The 19,760-nt window shown below is 38.7% G+C and overlaps 2 protein-coding genes across 3 annotated transcripts in view; one reads left to right on the top strand and one right to left on the bottom strand.

Moving 5' to 3' along the window:
- ARHGAP28 (Rho GTPase activating protein 28) overlaps positions 1 to 7,684 on the top strand; it is a 77,219-nt gene extending 69,535 nt beyond the window's left edge. For both annotated transcript variants that reach the window (XM_018908963.3, XM_018908971.3), the window contains exons 13-15: positions 1,046 to 1,200; positions 1,864 to 1,928; positions 3,755 to 7,684. In XM_018908963.3, coding sequence (XP_018764508.2) covers positions 1,046 to 1,200; positions 1,864 to 1,928; positions 3,755 to 3,846 — 312 coding nt within the window. In that variant the 3' untranslated portion in view covers positions 3,847 to 7,684. The remainder of the gene's footprint in view (positions 1 to 1,045; positions 1,201 to 1,863; positions 1,929 to 3,754) is intronic.
- A 1,172-nt stretch (positions 7,685 to 8,856) lies between these two features.
- LAMA1 (laminin subunit alpha 1) overlaps positions 8,857 to 19,760 on the bottom strand; it is a 99,225-nt gene continuing 88,321 nt past the window's right edge. The window contains exons 53-63 of the mRNA XM_030227590.2: positions 19,459 to 19,629; positions 18,872 to 19,023; positions 18,195 to 18,380; positions 17,577 to 17,739; positions 16,358 to 16,470; positions 15,132 to 15,321; positions 13,030 to 13,188; positions 11,895 to 12,048; positions 11,170 to 11,303; positions 9,875 to 10,097; positions 8,857 to 9,418 (exon numbers count right to left, since the gene is read on the bottom strand). Of these exons, the coding sequence (XP_030083450.2) occupies positions 9,258 to 9,418; positions 9,875 to 10,097; positions 11,170 to 11,303; positions 11,895 to 12,048; positions 13,030 to 13,188; positions 15,132 to 15,321; positions 16,358 to 16,470; positions 17,577 to 17,739; positions 18,195 to 18,380; positions 18,872 to 19,023; positions 19,459 to 19,629 (1,806 nt within the window). The 3' untranslated portion in view covers positions 8,857 to 9,257. The remainder of the gene's footprint in view (positions 9,419 to 9,874; positions 10,098 to 11,169; positions 11,304 to 11,894; positions 12,049 to 13,029; positions 13,189 to 15,131; positions 15,322 to 16,357; positions 16,471 to 17,576; positions 17,740 to 18,194; positions 18,381 to 18,871; positions 19,024 to 19,458; positions 19,630 to 19,760) is intronic.

Here is a 19,760-nt window from a genome sequence, read left to right as displayed (position 1 = left end):
AGAAAATGTAGAAAGATAAATGTTATGTATGAATGGTGAATACATTCTAATTCACCTTTCTCAAGAATTTGCCAGCACTGACTGAAGTATTTTAGGTAGGGTAGGACATACATTGGTGCTGCAGATGGAGACAGAGATGTTTGTTTAAAATGGCAGTGTAGACTACTGTGCTGCAAAGTTAATTTCAGCCTGGGATGAACACAGATAGACTCCTTCTCTGAGGAGAGTCAATTACTGAAGTCATTGCACCTTTGGGAAGACAAGTCCATTGATCAGAGTAATTGGCTTTACATCTAATAAAAATGAGGGTAGCCATGGCAAGGAGCTGAAATATGAAGGGTAAATTGGAGGCAGACCCTGTTTGGATAACTGAGTTTAATGTTGAGAGTACTTAACGCAATCCCCAGGTCTCAGATGTTCTAAATTACACAGAGACAGAGACTGGAGAGACTATTGTGTTCTGGTCAGCATGGTATTAACTGGATTAGAACTGGAATGCAAACCTTGCTAATTGATTTATCCACCATTAATCATGGAAGAGTGCATAAACTTCATAGATGATCATTTGAACCCTACACAAGGTCAAATTTCAAATTAACAGAAACCATATGGTACTTGATGTTTTACTGTACACACACTTCAATCTGGTTGAAGTTATGGGAAGCAGAAACAGAGAACTGGATTTTTATGCCTCAGGAGAATTTCATCTTTAGAAGGAAAACCAGATATTCTTAATAATTTTTATGTTTTTAAATAAGCAGTTGGTTCACTGCCCAATGTTAACAGAAATAAGTTAAAGTTACAATTCAAGGGCTTTACCCTGTGTGTATTTATGTGCTACTTACCAAAGAGTTTGTGTCTTTGTGTTGTATCTGATTTGTGTCTAGAAATTTGCATTTGTATGACTGTAAATGTCTTTTGAATAGCCAAGAGAATGCAGGACAATGAGTTTTGCAAGCAGCCTCAAATGAGGTTGCAGAACTACTTCCAAATGGAGCTAGAGCAGTATTTGCCTTAGACTTACTCTATTGAATATTGATTTTAGGGAGCTGTCACTTTCCCTCCATACTTGCAGTCTGACATACCCGAGGGGGTGATAAGAGTTTATGCTCCACTGCATTCAAAAGTCTCAATGGCAATTCAACTCAACAGCCAAACAAAAGCCAAAGACATCCTGTCTCGATTCCACTGTGAAAACAGGTGGGTAAAGCAGAACATTTTGTTTTTCCTGAACAACAATGTCAGAACTATAAATGAATAGATTGCTCCCTCTCCAAAGATTCATTGTGTTACAATAACTCTTTTTCTAATCTAAAATTGCTAATTTATGGTTATGTCAATCAAAGAAATTTTAACCACTTATCTTACTCTTTTTATTTTACTTAATAATTGGCTCCTATACAGAATCAATCTGCCCTCCCTTACACTACTACTAAAAATATACATTAAACATACATTTTATAGACTTGCCACATAGAGAACCCAAAGGGATTGTTTTATATCTATCCGTTAAGTCTAGAATGTTTTTATTTCTGTAAGGTAATAATTATTAACAGCTATGGGAAATGGTAAATTGTATTGGAAAGTCTTTTCTGCAAAGTCTTTCTATGTTACCACATAATTCTGTTCTTTGAATAAATAATAAAAAATGAATAATATAGAAGGTTTGGTTGATTGTGCTGCAGTAATCTACCTCTGTGGCAAATTCATTATTCTGTAGTGGTCCATTTGGTAGAAGCTGTTGGTTTTTATAAGGCAGTTCACAGGGGAAAAAATATCAAACCTTAGCTTACCATAGGTGGTGGGTGATAAGGCAGTGGTTATAACAGAAGGACAAACTGAAAAGTTTTTTTTCCATCCTAGCCGAGGATCATCACAGAACATGAGAGGCCAGATCCAAAGTTTACACGAAATTGGAGGAAATATAGGTAGGTCTCAATTTTGAAAATTAATTCTGAATGTCCTTAACCTCCTAAAATACCTCAGGGCAGCACTGAGGCAGTTTTGACAGAGCTGGGTCTCTCCAACCCTCCAGTCCATTTGGAGGAAAGGAGCCTGACCCAAAAGCTGTTAGAATCCATGTCATCATTTATTCCAACTCCAGAGTGACAGGAGGGGTGCCCCACAGGAGAGAATGAACCCGGCTGCTGGATCTCAGCAGCACTTCTTACGGTGTTGCCAAATTCATCTGACCTTTTCCTTACCTTTCTGACTCTTGTAACTGAGCATTTTTCCATGGTTAAAAGATCCTTGGTCTCCCTCTTGCAAGCACAGTCCACCTTGCTGTCAAGCATTTTTCCGAGACCTCTTTCTTTCTGACTGTATGCAAGTGTTAACCTCCCCCAAATAAAGACCCTCAGAATTGTGAATTCAGCCCCTGCACGTATGGGTGCTCTATACTCACACTAATCTGTGTGCTTTATTTAGATTGCAAATTCCTTGCAGTAGGGCTTTTGTATCCTGTTTCATGCAGGGACACTTCTTATAATAACAACAGTGGCCCACAAGTTTCTGGCCTAAAGGTCAAAAAACATATTTTAATTTGATTTCACACAATCCTTTCTCTTCTTACTCTCTCCTTTCTCTGTTCATGCCAAACTTCTGGATGCTGTGTTGGAGTCAGTTGTGAATTACCTGATTAGAGTATTCCTTATTTCTTCTAGATTCAGCTCTAAAGACTTTCTGTAAAGTTACCACAAAACATCACAGACTTCAGGAGCAATCAGGAATCAGTCTTTATTACTGATGATAACAAAAAACTAAATTGGATTAGTGATTTGTTTTGCCTGTCCAAACAGGATGACCAACTGATGCTAAAACAGAAAAATGATCCTAAAGACCTTGTGAAACAATCCCAAATATTCCTACCATGGTCTTCCAAAAAACTGGGACATTTAATTTGCATCTTCATTTAAAATCATTTTTATAGTCCTAGATCCTTCAGGGTACCTTAGTCTGCTGATTATGCATTAATTCATTTATATTGCTTTCACTTGAATAAAATCATTAGGACCCCAGTGACCTTATAAGTAACCGCACAAAAATTTTACCATAATCTTGTGTCACAGCAAAGTAACCTTACCAGTGAAATTACTTCATTACCCCATGTAAATGCAATATAGTCCAACAAATCAACTTAACTCTAGAATTTATTGCCTTATTATTCAAATAAGAGGCACAAAATCCTCATTCAGGCAAAGGCAGCCACAACTTCCCAATCACCAGCTAATGAAACAGCCAGAGTGCAGAGGATTTTTTTTTTTGACCAGCAAATTGGCAACACCCTTGTTAGAGTCCCTGCATTTCTTTCCAAGATCCTACTGTATGGGAACACATTGTTTATAGAATTACTTTTTCAGTACTTAAAAATAGTGCATAAGTCAGAGAGTTATAATTCCAGCTCAGTGAATCCAAAGAAATAAAATCCCCCATACTGCAGCACTTACACTAACAGTGTTATTGATGCTTCTAAAGAGACAATATTCACCATTTGACTAAATGTCTTATCCATTACTCAGTAATGCAGGACATCCTGCCTGGAAGTGGCAGTAAATTCATGACTATCAGAGAGTAAAATCACTGGCAAAGTTACCAAAGGCCCCCTGTGTATCCAGGCAAGATGTTAGCTGGATGGACACACCAAACTGGGCTTGATGTGTGCAGGTCAGAGAAACATTCAAGGACATTTTAATGCAGCTCTGTCCCTGTTTGCTCAGAATATCTTATGATTCATGGCTGACAATTTCCTTTTCAGGTCAGCACTGTTTGGATCCAGATGCGTTCATGCTAGATGTCTACCGTGCAAATCCTCAGGCAGAATGGGTGATAAAACCAAAAGCCAGCTGAAGCAGAAGGCAGCTGTATACTGGACAAAAGCCAAATGGACAAGAGTGATGCCTGTCATTTTAAGCAGCTCTTGCAGAGACATAACAGAATGGTATCCACAGGACATAATTCCTTCCTACTGTACTGTCCAACTGATGGTCAGCACATAGGACTTTTGGTATTCCAGCTTCCAAACCATCGGAAAAATATCACATTAGCTATGCTTTCATATGGATTACACTTGTGCCAGCTGGCCCTGGAGGCGAGGAGGGCAGACCAAGGTACGGTGTTCGTTTCCTGACCTGGTGTTAGAACAATTTTTGGAAATAATGCAGTGGCATCAGATGAATGAAACACTACTGACCACAGCATGACACAGAAGCATGACAGATGTTGGACAAGGGAAGGTGTCTGTCAGGCATGGAGGGCAGGAGCTCAGCATGAAGCAGTGCCAGACAGCTGTTTGAGAACCAAACCTTTGTCTTGGAAGTAAACCCATACAGTGTGTGTTACTGCAATGCTTGTGTCTCTCAGTCACTCCTCATGAGTACCTGATGCTGGGGGAGGGAGGCAGGAGGAGGAACTACAGACAGCTGTACTGCTCAGTGTACATACCACTGTATACCTCACTACCAGTCTTCCAAAATCATCTGCCTGGATCCCTCAGCTGTGTGCAGTTGTAAAGCCACAAACCACGCTCCCCTCCCTTCCCCTGTCACACAAGTTTCAGGAGACAGAGGCTAGGTGAGGAGGGGCATATGCCCCTAGCTCTGCCTTTTACTTGATATTCTCAGAATTAAATCTGTTTAATGCCAGACTATGAGATGTGTTAATGGTGCCACTTACAGTCATCACCTTTTTTCGTTTAACATTATAGTTTCTAATTTGTAACCTAATTCTTTTTATTTTGTTTATTTTAGCTTTAATATGTAAGCAATTTTTATACTCTTCGGCTGCATCAACAAGAGATCTTTGTTCAGGTCTTGTATAATACAGCATGGAGAAGAAACAGGGCTTCCAATGAGAAGAGGGATTTAATAATTTACACATTAGGTCTTTAAAACCATAGCCAGTCTAGGCCCAGTTGTGCTGGGGGTTTTACAAATACGTAACAAATTGCAGCTGGCAGGCAGTCTAAGCAAACACACAGGCTGACAAGAGAATAGTGGGCTGCAGCTGAATTGGGAATGTCAGATAGGATGTCTTGTTTGGAGCTAGTCACAAGAGCAAGTGGTGTTCAGTCATCTCGCTTTGGGCTGTGCTGAACTAAAAGAGGTTTGTTGAGTAAGGAAATCACAAATCTCTGGAAAGGAGAAAGTATTTTTTTTATCTGTGTCATATGCAATAATGCTTTCAACTGCACTGCAATGCCCCATCAATGTTGTACAGTGAAACCACCCCCAGCCTAAGCAATGATTTCTATTCCTGATCTGGACACAGGGATGAGGCAGAAGCTCTGTTTATTACACAGCAATTTAAAAGCACTCTGAACCAAGTCTTTCAGGTGAACTGGAGGTGAATAAAGTCTGCTGTCCTGCAGAGAAAGCCTGTAACTTGTGATGCTCTGCTGAAGCTGTGCAATGAGGATCTGACCCAGAAAGAGACTCTCTAAAATGTGTCAAGTGGATCATGTCCTCCAGTAGTTAACTTTCATTGTTAGTAGTCTGTGAAAGAAATCAACATTAAATGAGTAACTTCACCAGCAACAATAATATCTACAGAGGGCAGATCCTGTCCTCTTTCTTATCTTCTTGATAAAAAATGATAAAAAATGAGCAACATTTTCTTTAGAACAGTGACATTTTTAACTTTCTGGTTGTTTTGGTTTTTTTTCTTGTTTTGTTTTGTTTTTTCTTTTGTTTGGGGGTTTTGGTTGGGTTTTTTTTAGGTTTTTGTTTTTGTTATTTTTTGTTTGGGTTTTTTGTTTTCTTTTGTTTTTCCTTTTTCTTCTTAACACTAAAGGAGACACAGTTGCAGCCAGCAAAAAAACAGGACAATTGTATTATAAAATACACTCCTTATGTTGAAAACTATTTATTTTAAGTATACAAGAGATAGTAGGTCTGTGGCTTGTTTATAGGACTAGGCATAAACGTTTTGTCTTGTGCTTTGCTCCCGATACCCTTTAGTTCACTCTGTGGTAATGGACAGCTCTGTGTGCTTATGCTGCCCTTGAATGTCAGCTGTAAAGCAGGACTTGTACTTTCCATCTAAAGGCAACATGAGAATTAGTTGAGTTAAATTCCACTCTCAGATGTAGCCAAACAATTCCCTGAGCAGATCAGGAGTAATGAACATCCATCTGGGAAGAACAAACTCAGCAAAGGCTTTTATATGTGGAAAGTGCTTTGAATATAAAGAGAATCAGATAAATGCTAAGCATCGTTGTATCTATAGCCAACTAAAAGGAATCCTGTGACTATACAGAAAGCCTAAACATTAAGAAAGTAATGTGAAGTGTCATAGCAAATGAGCTAACTTCCTACAATACTTTCAGACAAATACACTGACCTCTTCCATCTTGCCCACTCACTTCACTCTGAGTTCTCAATAGCTGTGCAAGGGAAAGGACAGAGCAGCCCTGTGTTCATGCTGCAACTTGCTCAGCATGTTCTGGACCTCATCAATATGATTTCTATTTGAAATAGATTTCCCTGCATTCCGTATAGAATACCAGGGCATTTTGGAAGACTTCTACCACTTCATAACTTAGAAAAGTCAAATATGATGTCATAAAATCCACCCTGTGAGTTCCTGTTTTATGCTGAATTGCCTATAACTTTGTAAGACATGCATATTAGCAGATGAACTAGATTCTACATAGAGTGGCCAAATACCTCCTGTCTCTGAAAAAGAATGTCAGGATTCTCTTTTAATACAAATGGCCCTAATGACCCGTGTGTAGTGGTTAATACTGTTCCACATTAAGTTGTTTTATATTGTTTTGGTACACTAACTTAATATGCAGCAGACAAATGGAACAAGCTCAATGGCATTTTGAAATATGAGGTTTCAGCTTTAGGTCTTATATTTCAAGATGCTGGCAGAGGCATGAGGAATTTTGTTTCTCCTAACAGAAGCTGAAGTCAAAACTAAGTTGCAAGAGGATTGTCACCTAAAAAAAGGTAACATATGTGGACAGCTATTAGTAAGAAAGTGGTAGCAAGCAAAGAGAAATTTACTGAAATTCCAAAGATGCCTCAATCATTTATATACTCCATGGTTCTACAAGGACAGCATTTTGCATATCAACACATAGAGGAGTATTGTAAAAAACAGGTGTTGCAAAACAGACTGGAATACTTTAACCTATATATGCAGCAAATGTCATTAGAAAGTGTGCGTGTGTGCAAATGTGTCTGTGTCCATGTATAATATTAACTACCTCACTCCACATTTTCCAGGAAAAATATTTTGGCTTAGACATTTACTACTTAATCTAGTATCAATTTCACATTAATGCTGACAAAGTATTTCTTTTTGTATGAGGCAAGATTTGAAATTACAAAAAAATATTTAGTAAGATACATATTTCGGGATATAGATAAAATTTTATCCAAAACATGTTGCCTAAATTATGCTTGTAATGTGAACCTTGTGAGAACAGATGTTGGGGTTAATAGACAATGAATACAAACACACAGTGTTTCATCTTTATTTTTCAATGGGTTTCTATTCATGTGTGTCTTCTCTGGAAAATAATACAATGCCACTAATCAAAGTGAAGTGTTTGTATGTACGTTTCCCTTACCATCCTCATTATGTTATGTGTTTTGTCAAAGTACGCCAACATGTAAGTGTATTTGTACAGCAGTGTGTCCACTGTATTGTATCCATGTCAAAAATAAAAACAATATAACAAAGCCAGCTCTTCAAATCTATGCATGTGTATTTTGGATAGAAGCAGGGGGCAGAAAAGCCTCTTAAAAATTTTAAAAGCAACTGTGTTGTTACAGCACCTGAACAGCTGTACAGAGGACCACGTTTTGCCCCCCTTGCTGAAGTGGAGGAGCTCTTTGCTCCAGGAGCTCTTCCCTTGGACTACCTCTATGCAATGTACAAAACACACTGCTTGGAATCCTGCCTCATTGAAAACAATGGCAAACTGCTTTGGAGTTTCATTTCAGCCAGATTTTTTAAACTAGTACAAAATACATAGAGAAAAACTAACATTAGAACAAATCGTACAAATGCACAGTAAAAGCCAAATAAAATTAGAAGGAGCACACAAAAATACTGCTAGTTCAAAGAGGAAAACAAAAGGGGGAGATGGAAGTAACTTTGCAAAGAATTATGTTTATTATAAATGCATATTAAACTGTGAGACACATTTGTCACTGCTCAGTGACCTGGCCAGTTAATGAATGGATGTCCTTACTTGATTGGTATTGAGCACACGTCCCCCAAACCTGGCTCAAGAACAGCTACTGCAAGACTCATTTTCTAAACAGAGGCAGGCATGGTAAGAAAAGCAAAGATATAACTGCAGTCTGGCCTCAAAGCTGCCTCCTGGTGTCCATAAGAAATATTTTCCAAAGAATGCAATGCAATAGTTTGCATTGCCAAACTGCATAGTTTTTTCCCAAATAAGACCCAAATTGCTTCTTCAGCAGCACATCACTTTACAGGATTCTCTGTGCCATAAAAATGCTGCTTGTCCTGAAGCTGATTCCATGAGAGCAAAACAGGAACATAATCCATCTAGCCAATGTATCTATAATGAGTGTCAGAAGCACTGGATAAGGCACAAGGAAAAGCAGATGGAGCTACCCTGTGAAGTGTAACTAAAAAAATTCTATTCATTAAACTCTGAATCTGAGACCTTCAAAATTATGCCTTCAGTCAGTCTCCTGCTCCCTCTGCTGGACTACATCCACTAAAATTTCATTTAATCAGAGTCATATAATGGCCCAGACTGGAAGAAGCCTTGAAGATTATCTAGTTCCAACCCCCCTGTGGTGGGGATACTTGTAACTTCTCAGCCTTACAGCTCTTTTTCTTCTAACTAAAACGAATGGACAATTGAACTCCTTGAAATAATGTGGTTTATTGTAGTTTTATTATGTCGTCCAAAATTATTACCTTCTTACAAAACCGCCAACACAAAATAAAATGAAATACTGTCAAGTAATCAAAAGAAAACATACTGTAAACACTGATTAATAAAAATTCCCAAAAGAAAAATACCCAATTAATGCCATTAAAATTGTTGTAGAGGTATTTGTTGTTTAAAACCATTTAGTTAAAATTCAGACGTGGAGCTTCTGATTAAAAAAAATAAATGACCTGAGTTGGAAAACAACCAGAAGAATCAAAGAGATGCAGGTTCTTATCAGTTCTTCTTTTCATTACGAAATGAGAATGCAAAATAACAGATCAACAATAAAAAAAAAAACAAACCCTCTCTCAATCCAGACAGGCTTTGCAACAGTTCAGTGCTCAGCCCCAGGGCAGGAATGAGGAAATACTCCACGCAGGTCAAAAGCTCTGCTAAAGTCAAACAATTCTGTATGTTGGCCCTTGGTCAAAACAAGGTTCCTTAAACAGCCACGGAATGAGGTCTTGCTTGTGAGGCAGTTTTGCTTGACATCAGCTGAAAAACAAACATGAAATACGTAAAATCTATTTCCACCAACTGAAAAAAAAAATACAAAGATCCAGGTTATTAAAATTCTCCCCCTCTGAAATGATAAATAAAACCAACACATGAGAATCATCAAGTTCTATTCATCTTTGGATGAAGTGTGACATCCCAACATGGACAGTCACTGCTCTTTTCAAGCACAGGCCATGCACAGCAATAACTTGGCAGAGTTTGCAGAAACAGTTCCTGCCAGGGGACAGTGGAAGATGAGAGGGGAAAAACAGGAGAAAGCTATTCTGCATGGGTGTTTCTGAAGTTAAAATAGAAACCACCAGAATGTGAAGAAACAGCTGAGCTGTACACAATCACAATTCCCATGGCAAATCAAAAGGGAGCACATGTTAGGAGTCACTCTTGTGGGAGCGCAGGAGGGACAGAAGGGAAGGGAAATATTATTGTACCTACCAGGATAACCTCCAACATAAATGGGATTGTTTGTATCTGCAGATGTTGACTGGACATAGGGATTATCAGTGTGAACCAAATTCCCATCAATTATCAGCGAAATGTGATGTTTGCTTTTGTTTGCTTGAAGCTTGTGCCACTTCCCATCACACAAGCTATTGGTGCCTCTTGGTTCGTAGGAAGCTGTTATTCTGCCAGCCCCATTGTTGACATGGAATAAAACCTGTACAAACAGCCAGATGCCAATGAAGATATAAAGAATATATGAACTAATCTGCCTAGATAAAAGCACAATCACACCTGTGCAGAGATTTCCATTTTAAATGTTTGGCAATACACACAGTTAATGTTTACATTGATGAGTAGAGTAGATCCTTATTAAAGTGTTTTTTAAAATTTGAAACCACAAGGTATACCTATGCAATAGTCCATTGATACACTTCACTATGGATTTCAATGTTTCTTACAAATACAAATCAAGATGTTTTTCACAGAACCTGAGACTTCAAATCTGAAAGAAGAATCATTGCATACAACTGAAGAGAAAGAAGAATTGCCTGAAAGCACTTCTCATTGCCAATAAATGCATTGATTTTTTTCATGTATTTATTTTTCAAAGCAGCAGACATTTCCTCAACTCTGCAGTGAGAATTAATATGTAAGTATTAACTGGGAAAGTATGTCCCACAGAAACAGTGATATTTAACACTGTCTCCAGCTAGGAAGCTTTGAATAAAAAATGAGCTATTTCTGCAAAAACAAATACTTAAGAGCAATCAAGTGTATATTTTTTATGCAAGAGATGACTGGAGAACTATGTATATTGATTGTTAAAAGGTTTATGGAGCATAATGGCTAGTAGAAGTAGAGAATGAGTTAATTGCTCATGAATATTGAAGAAGAGGTTACAACACAGTGTGCATTGCATATGCAATATTTTTCTCAAGGACAAGGACAGCTTTATGGTAGAAAAAGTATTAAGCAATAAAAAAGATATATATTTGGTCTAAAATACAAGGTATGTAGTACAGGAGGTCAGAGTGGCTGCACACTAACATAAATTTCACCAATTAAAAATCCAAAAAGTTCCAGTGACTTCTGCTAATCGCACATTTTATCATACAATGGCAATGAGAAACCTCGAGACAAAGACTGTCCCGTATGTGTTCTGTGGAAAGTTGTCTCCATCACTGCACTTGACTGGTGCATATTTCATGCATTCCAAGGGTTCTAGCCTTGCAGTTTCAAACAAGCCCTGGGACATCGGTGTGCCTGCCTTGTACAGGGCAGCCTACCTTGCCGTGTACGATTTCCAGCCCAATGGCATCGACCTTGGCGCTGCTGACGCCGAGGAGAACGCCGTGCGCCGCCGTGGTGCGGAACTCCAGGGTGATGTTCACATCAGATCGCACTTTGTAGCCTTCTCTGACTGAAAATAAGTTAGAAGCTTCTAGCAGAAGACTTGCGACCCACAGTACAGAGCTAAATATATTTATTACCATTAAAAGGTCTAAAAAACATGATAATTATGCTGCTGGCATATGATCTTGCAATACCTCTGGAAAATAATTTTTCCAAAGTCATAATTCCCATTTTTTACTGGAAAAGATAAATTCCCAAATAAGTTTTTTTCATTAATTCAGATTTCTATCTCATCTGTAAGAAACAGTAAAGAGCACAAATATAATCCTTCACGTTACTTCACAAGTCTTTTGCCTTCATATTCTTTAACAGACCTTAACATCATGAACATGGATATTCTTAGCTAATAAAGATGTAGTTCATTTCTTTCCCAGCGCTAAAACCATTATCTCTTTTATTTGTGCTAGACAGCCCTTTGCAGAAATTACCACTTTTGGATGAATGAAGTAAAAGGACTCAGTTAGAAATCCATATGCAGGGCATGCACTCACTGTGTGAGGAGTCAGTTAATTACACACAATTCCAGTAAGACCTGGAAGGAGTATGTTTTCATTAATATTAATTCAGTAAGGCACTGTTTTCATTTAATGACACTTACCAAGAGCAGCAAAACCACTTCCATCAAAGAAAGTACCATCCTGCACTGTTTCATAGCATTTATTCACAGCAAAGATAGAGACAGGACTCTCATTGTCCAGTTGTTTGCCATTAATTGTCATGCTACCAATGCAGGCAGGAATACTGTGAGTAACCTAAGCATATGGAGACATAAGATACAATGTTTAGTATAAACTGCTCTCTTAGGGATTCACCTGATCTTATTGTAGATAAAATATTATCTGAACAAAACACAGCAGAATCTAAAACACTTCTGTAATTAATTTTCTAGTATTACATTTAATTATGTAACGTCTGAGAGTCAAAATCAAATAGTTTAGAGGCAGAGTATATACTGTCTGTAATATACAGGATGAATTGTATTTGCTTGACTGTGAGCAGGGACACACACACACACACAGAGTAAAAACATTCCAAACATGCTTTAACAAATATGAGAGTAATCAAAATTTTTGTCTGACATCACAAGAAACATTTGGACAATGCTCTAATGCACAAGATGTGACTCTTGGGGTGTCCTGTGCAGGGCCAGGAGCTGGACTTTCATGATCCTTGAGCATTCCTTCCAAATCAGGACATTCTACAATTCTATGAGAAATATTATCACATCACCAGAATCCTCATTAATATAGTGGGCTGCACAAGGAGGAAGGTGACAAAATCTAGTCTATAAAACATGTTTTAAAAATATGCTTTAAACTAAAGACAGCTATCTTTCAGAGATATTTAAGGCACCTAACTTCTGTTTGAATGCAATAGGAGTCAGATAGCAAAATGTCTGAGATTGTAGGTCATGTTTTTACCTTATACTGTAAAAGACAGGAATTTAGATTCTTAATTCATTTTTAACAGAGAAAGAGGATGAAAACAAAGTTCTGTTAAGGGCTATTACTAACACACAAGGATATAAGCTGTAGCTGGACTCATTAAGCCACAGAAAGCTAGAAAGATTTATCTGGTAAAGGGTCATTACTTTCCTTGTTGCTTCTTTCCCTAAGTACTTTTTTTTTTAGCCTGTCAGAGACAGGATGCTCATTTAGATGAGTTTGCTGCACTATGCTCATTCTAGTCTTGCAAAATACCAGAGGCACCCCCCCCACCCCAAACCTTCTTACATTCCCAAGATTCTTTGGCATGTAGTCTAAGGGCAGTCCTCCCACATAGAGCTTCCCTTCCACATCCAAGGTGCTACCATCTCCCAGGGCATTGACTGCTACCAGTTCCTGTCCATCCACAATGATTGTGCCTTTTCTTTTAACATATTCCGTCTTTACCTGGAAAAAAGGGAAGCGTGTTAACATAAATGAGTAAGCTAAATTTGTCACCTAGTCATCATTTGCCATAGAAATAAGCAAGACAATTGTTTAGTGGTTCAATTGCTTTGACATTCTGTTCTGAGGCAACCTCTTGGAATTATTCCTGAGGCTGACACCATTTCTGAACACAACTGAGCAGTTAAACAGCTTTCTTGCCTTCCCAAGGGCTCACAATGATTTCATAATGTCCTGCCTAAGGTTTTCAGTGTTTTATTATTTCTTTAAATCACCAGTTTATTGCCTTAGGATATGGGCAGGTCACTGAGTTTGGAGAAAGGCATTCTGTGCCGGCCTCCTGCAATTACTGTGCTGCCCAACAGCTGAGACATCTCAGCTCTCTGAAGTGCACATTCCTGTGCTGTCATTTTATGGTAGGTAGTGCTACGTTCCTTATGACCAAAAAGCTTTCCAGTTCTGTCCATCTTGTTCATGTATGTTCTTACACCTGCCTTGCCCTAAAACAATTACTCACGTGTTGCTGAGGGAAGTCAGCTAGCCATTTATTCTTCTCTATTTACTTTTAGCCCCACTCAGAACCATAACTAGGTTCAACAGGAAGTTCCATTATCATTTGAGCTTGTAGGGGGATAAAGGGGTAAAGCAGGGTGGTATGAGCAGAGGGCAAAGAAAGAAAAGAAGTGGTGTCTCTTTCAGTAGCAATACAGTTTGCAGAGGGACTGCAATGATCACCCCCAGCTAAAAGTGGTGTGACTCAGCCTTAATCTCTGAAGAAGGCTGAAGCTCCTGCTTTGTGTCCTGGGTAATAAAGATAGGTCAGCTCTTGTGTGGAATCTGTTCAGCTCCTAAAATGTGGATAGTGTCAGCAGGAGTTTTATGTGAGTATGTGTAATTTTTAAACATGCAGCTGTAAGTCCTGGAGCGTTCTTTCTTTCAGGGTAGGCAGCACAGCTTAACTGTGATATCTCTGACAGAAGTTCACATTTCCCTTCTTCATGTTAATTTTTGCTGGTTTTTCTTCTGGTGATTGTTTATGAAAAGCAAAAAGAACTCTGTTGATTCCCAAGGCACGTAGGAAAGCTGGCAGCTTTGTGTCATCAATCACTTTGTCCCACAGAAACCACTTCTTAGAGCGAAGGCTTTACATACTGATAAGGGAGGGGAAACTTAGCAGGATGAAATTGTCATCCTCACCTGCCTTTAGGAAAAGTGATATCCTCAGAGTTACTTCTAAAACTCCTGCAAACATCACAGTCACTTCTCACACAGAAAGCCAGAGCCAGTGGCAGGTGGGTTGCTCGGAGGAATTGGGCCAATAAAGACTGACGCAATCTTTGTGCAGAGGGCCCTGAGTGCTATGTGGCACCTCCAAGCTGTAGAGATAATTTCTCCTCAACTCTACTAAAGACAAGTCCTCCATTCATTTCAAATGTCCCCCTTTCTCATGTTGCCTCAACCAAGGAAAGGACAGACAATGCTTCCTTGTTCTCACTAGCTGCTGCGACATGCACAGGCAATAAGCAGTAAGTGGGAGAAAATAAAATGCTGTGCACCCACAAATTTCTGTCACACTGTCACACACTGAAGTGCAGGTCTTTGGTGGCATAATGCACTGAAAGCTCACTGTGGAAAAGGTCAGATTTTTCACACCTCTCAATTAGGTCCTTCTCTGTTGAAGATGACTGTCACTACACAGCTGGTGAACTATTTAATTCCTAAATGGTTTGAGACACTTGACAGTAGTTGGAAGACGGATTTGGTGTACAATTAATGACAATTTTAAAAGGAAATAATTATCAAATAAAAGTTTTCTGAATGACTTCATGATTGGGTTAGAACCAGTGTGCTTTTGCAAAACAGAAATTACACAGAAAAGGCAAGAAAAATCCATACCAGTACCTCCAGGGAAGAGAAAATGGAGCACAAGATTGGCAACCACCTACCGTATGCCATTTTCCATCACTGACAACAGCAGGGTGAAGAGCTACTGTTTTTCCTTTGCCTAAATCAAATGAGAAATGGAGCTGTCCCCCATAAAGCTGTAGGGCTGCATAATCAACCTGGTTTTGGTGAGCCATGTAGTAAATCAGACCACTGGAGGCAAAGGTTCTGAGATTCAGCTGGACGGAAAGTCTAGACAATAAAAATTCAGTGTTACTTAAAGGTATTTCTTCTGCAGTGATGAAAAGCTTTTCTGGACACAGAGAACAGTCTGAACCAATTTATTGTTATGAGAGGAGATTTATTATTACAAAGGCCAGAAAAGTAGAATTTAGGTTGATTTTAAGAAAGCATGACTTATAATGGATTTCATAATGGAAATCAGTGCTGTACCTGTCAGAAGTAGAAAAAGTGCTTGCCAAAGAGTGAGATGAACTTTAAGAGGGACAGGCTCAGCTGTTTGTGACTGCAGGCTTGCTTATTGCCCCAAGAAAGGAACCCATTCCAGGATAACTTTATGGCATCCATTACTATTAGCCAGGCTTGCTGGGATATTATGGGCAGACTGAGAGCAGAGGGAGGCTTAAAAGGCAGAGGAGATGAATGAGCCATTTATTATGGAGACATCAGGTTCAGACTACATGGCATCAATCCTCTGCAATGTCCTCTGCTCAGAAGCTGTAACAGAAGGGCTAGAAGGAAAAAACACTCTTTTCTCAATGCCTGCAGAGACTTCCTGAGCTGAAAGAAGCAAATGCAAGTGACTTGCAGACTGTGTGATGGGAACCTTGCTGGGAGCCTCTCAAACAAGTAAAAGAGGATGTGGTGCTATCACACATTAGGTCCCAACAAAATTATTCTTCTCAGTAGTCTTTTCCCCTTCAAGTGCACTTTCAAACACGGAAAGTCACTTGCAGAAAACAGAGAGGAGAAGGTGAGATGTCATTTGCATCAGACAAAAGAATAGGAACGGGATGTGAGCTCTGTATGTGGAAAAAAGAAATTAAAGTACTTACAGAAGGTAAAGTGAGACTCAGGTCAGAGAGGGAAAAAAAATGCAGAATTCTGACCATGAGTTACTAAACCTGGGATATGATAAGGAGCCCACAGAAACCTGAAGTGAGGACCATGTTCAAAGCTGGGAATCAATCATGAAAACCATCACTGCACTTCTTTCAGCTCAATACAAAATAACACTGTGTTCATGTGTAATTCAGGATATACTCACTTCTTCCTGACAGCAGACTGATTGAAGAGCAGGGTCAAGTGGCTGCCTTTGGCAAGTCCAAACTGATGGGCACCTTGAACATGATCAGGCAGCTCATCTTTTGCACAAATTACCTGGTAATGAAAGGAATTTATTAAGTAGGATAGTGTCAGGTTCTGCCCAGCAACTGTTGAATGACAATGTGCCTGCATAGAGCTTTGTAGGAAGCAAAACTAAGCCACAAGAAAACCACAAAGTACACAGCAAAAAATCAATTAACTCATAATCATTCCAATCCATCTTCAGGCTCAAAAAGAACGGGTTCTAATGATTAAGCTATGTGTTCTAGATGGCATTGACCTTTTCTACTGAGAAATGTAGTTTGGGACATATTCAATTCACTTTTTGTCTTACTTGACAGCCTTTTAGACAACAAATGCTGGAAGTACAATTTCAGTGTGAAAATCTTATAGGTTTGGTAGAAATATTTTTCCATTTTATGAGGACACACATTTTTGTTATGATTTGAGGTATGGAGAGCTGAGTAACAGAGCATGAGCCAAAGCTACACTTTAGCTCTAAAAAGGACAACTTATTTCTTTTTATAGTCCCAAGTTGTATGTATGAAATCTTGCTTTCTGTTGCCACACAAAAATGGTTTCAGGATACTTTGGAAACCCTTCATTATAAAGATGTGCAGCTGCAGGAGGAGAGAAGTAATGCTGCCTTCTCTCTTGGGAACAGGGACTGTGTGAGAGGAAACAGGTGCCAAGCAAGCTGCCTCCAGACACTGTGTGTCTCTCTAGTGGTTTGTGCCTCTTCTGACACAGAGCAGAGACTGCATATATGTGAACAAGAAAATGTGAACGCAGAACTGCACAGCTAATGCAAACCTGCACCAAGTCCCTTTGGCAGGAATACACTAAAAATAATAGTTACTGTCAAGTCTTTCTGTTGGGAGATTATCATTCCACTTTTTCTTTCCTCTTTTTTCTTTTCTTTTGTTGTTGTTGTTGCAGCCCAAAGAGTGATAAACCTAACTGCTTTTCCATTCCAAATGGCCAATAGGCTTCTGCAAAGGTTAGTATCAGTTTTTCTACAGGGAACAATAATTTCAAATCCACATCCATTGAACCATTCCATACTGAAGAGGAAGCAAATATATGCAGTCTATAATTTGATAGTTCTCCAAAAAGAAAGGACAAAAGAACTGGCAACAGAGCTTTGCTGCAATACACACTTTTTTTGTGTCTGTGAGAGGCCTCAGGGGAACTGGTAAAGCCTGAAGTTCAGGTTGAATCACAATGTCTGATGGCTGTACCACTGTTTTAGGCTTCTCTGACAGAAAGCAGCTGTCCATATCCACATGCTCATACTTCATGGAAGTGGTAAAATATAAAAGCCTATATTCAAAAAAACCAAAAAAACATTTTAAGAGGTGCATTTCTGCTTATTTATGAAGCAGAATGAGAGTATTTTATAAGGTCTTTCAGTAGTATCAGGAGAAAAAGAAAAAAGTGACAAACAGATTGAGAAGAGGCAAATAATCAGTCCACAGAATACAAATCTACAGTATTTTTGGAAAACCATTCAGTCTGTCACTGAAGATGAAATTATAGTAGAGAAAGCTATGCTTTGTGCAGCATCTCCATAAACATTAAAGACATTTTTAATACCATTTAGAAATATAGTTGGTAATACCCATTCTCTGGCTGTTATAGTACCCAGATCATGAGTACCATGTATATCTTATGTTAAAAACCAGGCAAACAGAAGTGTCATGGAAGAGATCACAAACTACACTTAACAATTACTATACATGATTTTCCAAAACTAGGCAGTTACCCTTCTGACTTACTCCTTGTTAAAAATAAGGTTGCTGATACAGCCATGAAAGGAGCCAGCCAATTTTAGCCCTAAGATGCCCTCTCCTGCTGGAATGCCACCAGCGTAGAAGTTGGAAATATTAATGGGGCTATTTTCTGCTGCTGAACCAAGCCTCAGTTCTGCAGGTTTACTTTCATCCACCTGTACAGTTATGATCCTGAAAAAGATAAAGTAGGGAAAACATTCAACAAGGTCTTAGAGAGCCATTTTCAGATGAAAAGCATGTCTGTCAGCCTCAAAAACATCCTCTTCTAATAAATAAAGGTTCCAACACTTAGATAATCCTTTCAATGTCTTAAAACTGGAAGCCCTTCTGTTGTTGATTTTTAAAATGTAAAGTTTTGTCAAACACCTTTCTAAATTATTTTCATAGCTGTGTATCTTTTCTCTAATACTGTTTAGTATGCTTTGTACTCAAGTGCCCCAAGCTGTTCTAGAGATTTTGAGAGCTTTTAGCTACACCTCCATCAGTGGCTGTACGCTGTATACAATTACCATGTAAATCAGAACATCTGCATTGACAGCAGAAAAACACAGCCCTGATTATCCCACCTAATAAGCTAGCAAAGGAAATTCCTCAGAGAGTGCAGTGAACTGACAACAACATGCAATAATTAAACAGGTAGTAGTCTTTGCAGTCACATGTACCTCTTATTCCGAATTAGGATGACAGAATGTTCTTGTCCATCACTGTATGTTCCATTAGCAGACTGAAGAATTACTTTCCTAGTACTTGCTCTATCTCCAGCATTAACATTCACTGCAAGATGACCATCAATCAGCATGATGGAAAAGAAGGGCTGCAGATTTAATCAGAGGATTAATTTTTAACTGTAGCTCGATTTTCAAGACACTCATAAAGTGTTTAAATAGAACATACATGGGAAAAATTTACTTCCAAACTTGTTGCAAACTTTTTAATGAAACTCAAAGACAAGTAGGAATAGAATTGGTACCTCTCAGAGTGCAAAGCCTTCTAATAGCAAACACAAAAAAAGCTGGACATTTCTCTGGTGAACATTATTCTAGGTAAAGTGCAGGAAGTTTTTTTTATACATTCACACCCACGCCCACACACTCCTCCTCTTAGAGCAGGAAATAGTAAAATTTTTCTCTTTAGATTCTAGATGCTCCAACCGTCCATCAGATACACAATATATATAGCAACCTGCCTTGATTTTACAAATAAAAATGGCAAAAATAATCCCCAAAGCTTCTTTGTTTTCAGTACTTGCCAAGTGTGCTTGTCTTCGCTGTCGCTTTTCCAGTCCCCTGCTGATCCCAGCAAGGATGATGCCACTGCTGTTCTTTGTAGCAAAAGTTGCCATCAGTTCTGACTCTGGGCTTAAGGACTTAGGTACCAACTCAATATATCCATTGTTCATGATGCTTACACTGTGAATAGGCTATTTTATGAAGAACAGAAATAATTACTGAATTTATCCATACATAGTGTAAGGTAAGAAAAAAAATCAAATATAGATTAGATTATCTTAGAATTTTTAAAGATAAATCTGTTTCAACTCACTCTAAGTAC

Source organism: Serinus canaria, chromosome 2, assembly GCF_022539315.1.
Source record: "Serinus canaria isolate serCan28SL12 chromosome 2, serCan2020, whole genome shotgun sequence".
Taxonomy (NCBI): domain Eukaryota; kingdom Metazoa; phylum Chordata; class Aves; order Passeriformes; family Fringillidae; genus Serinus; species Serinus canaria.
Note: the sequence above shows the minus strand (reverse complement) of the source record. Positions and strands in the feature narration are given on the sequence as shown.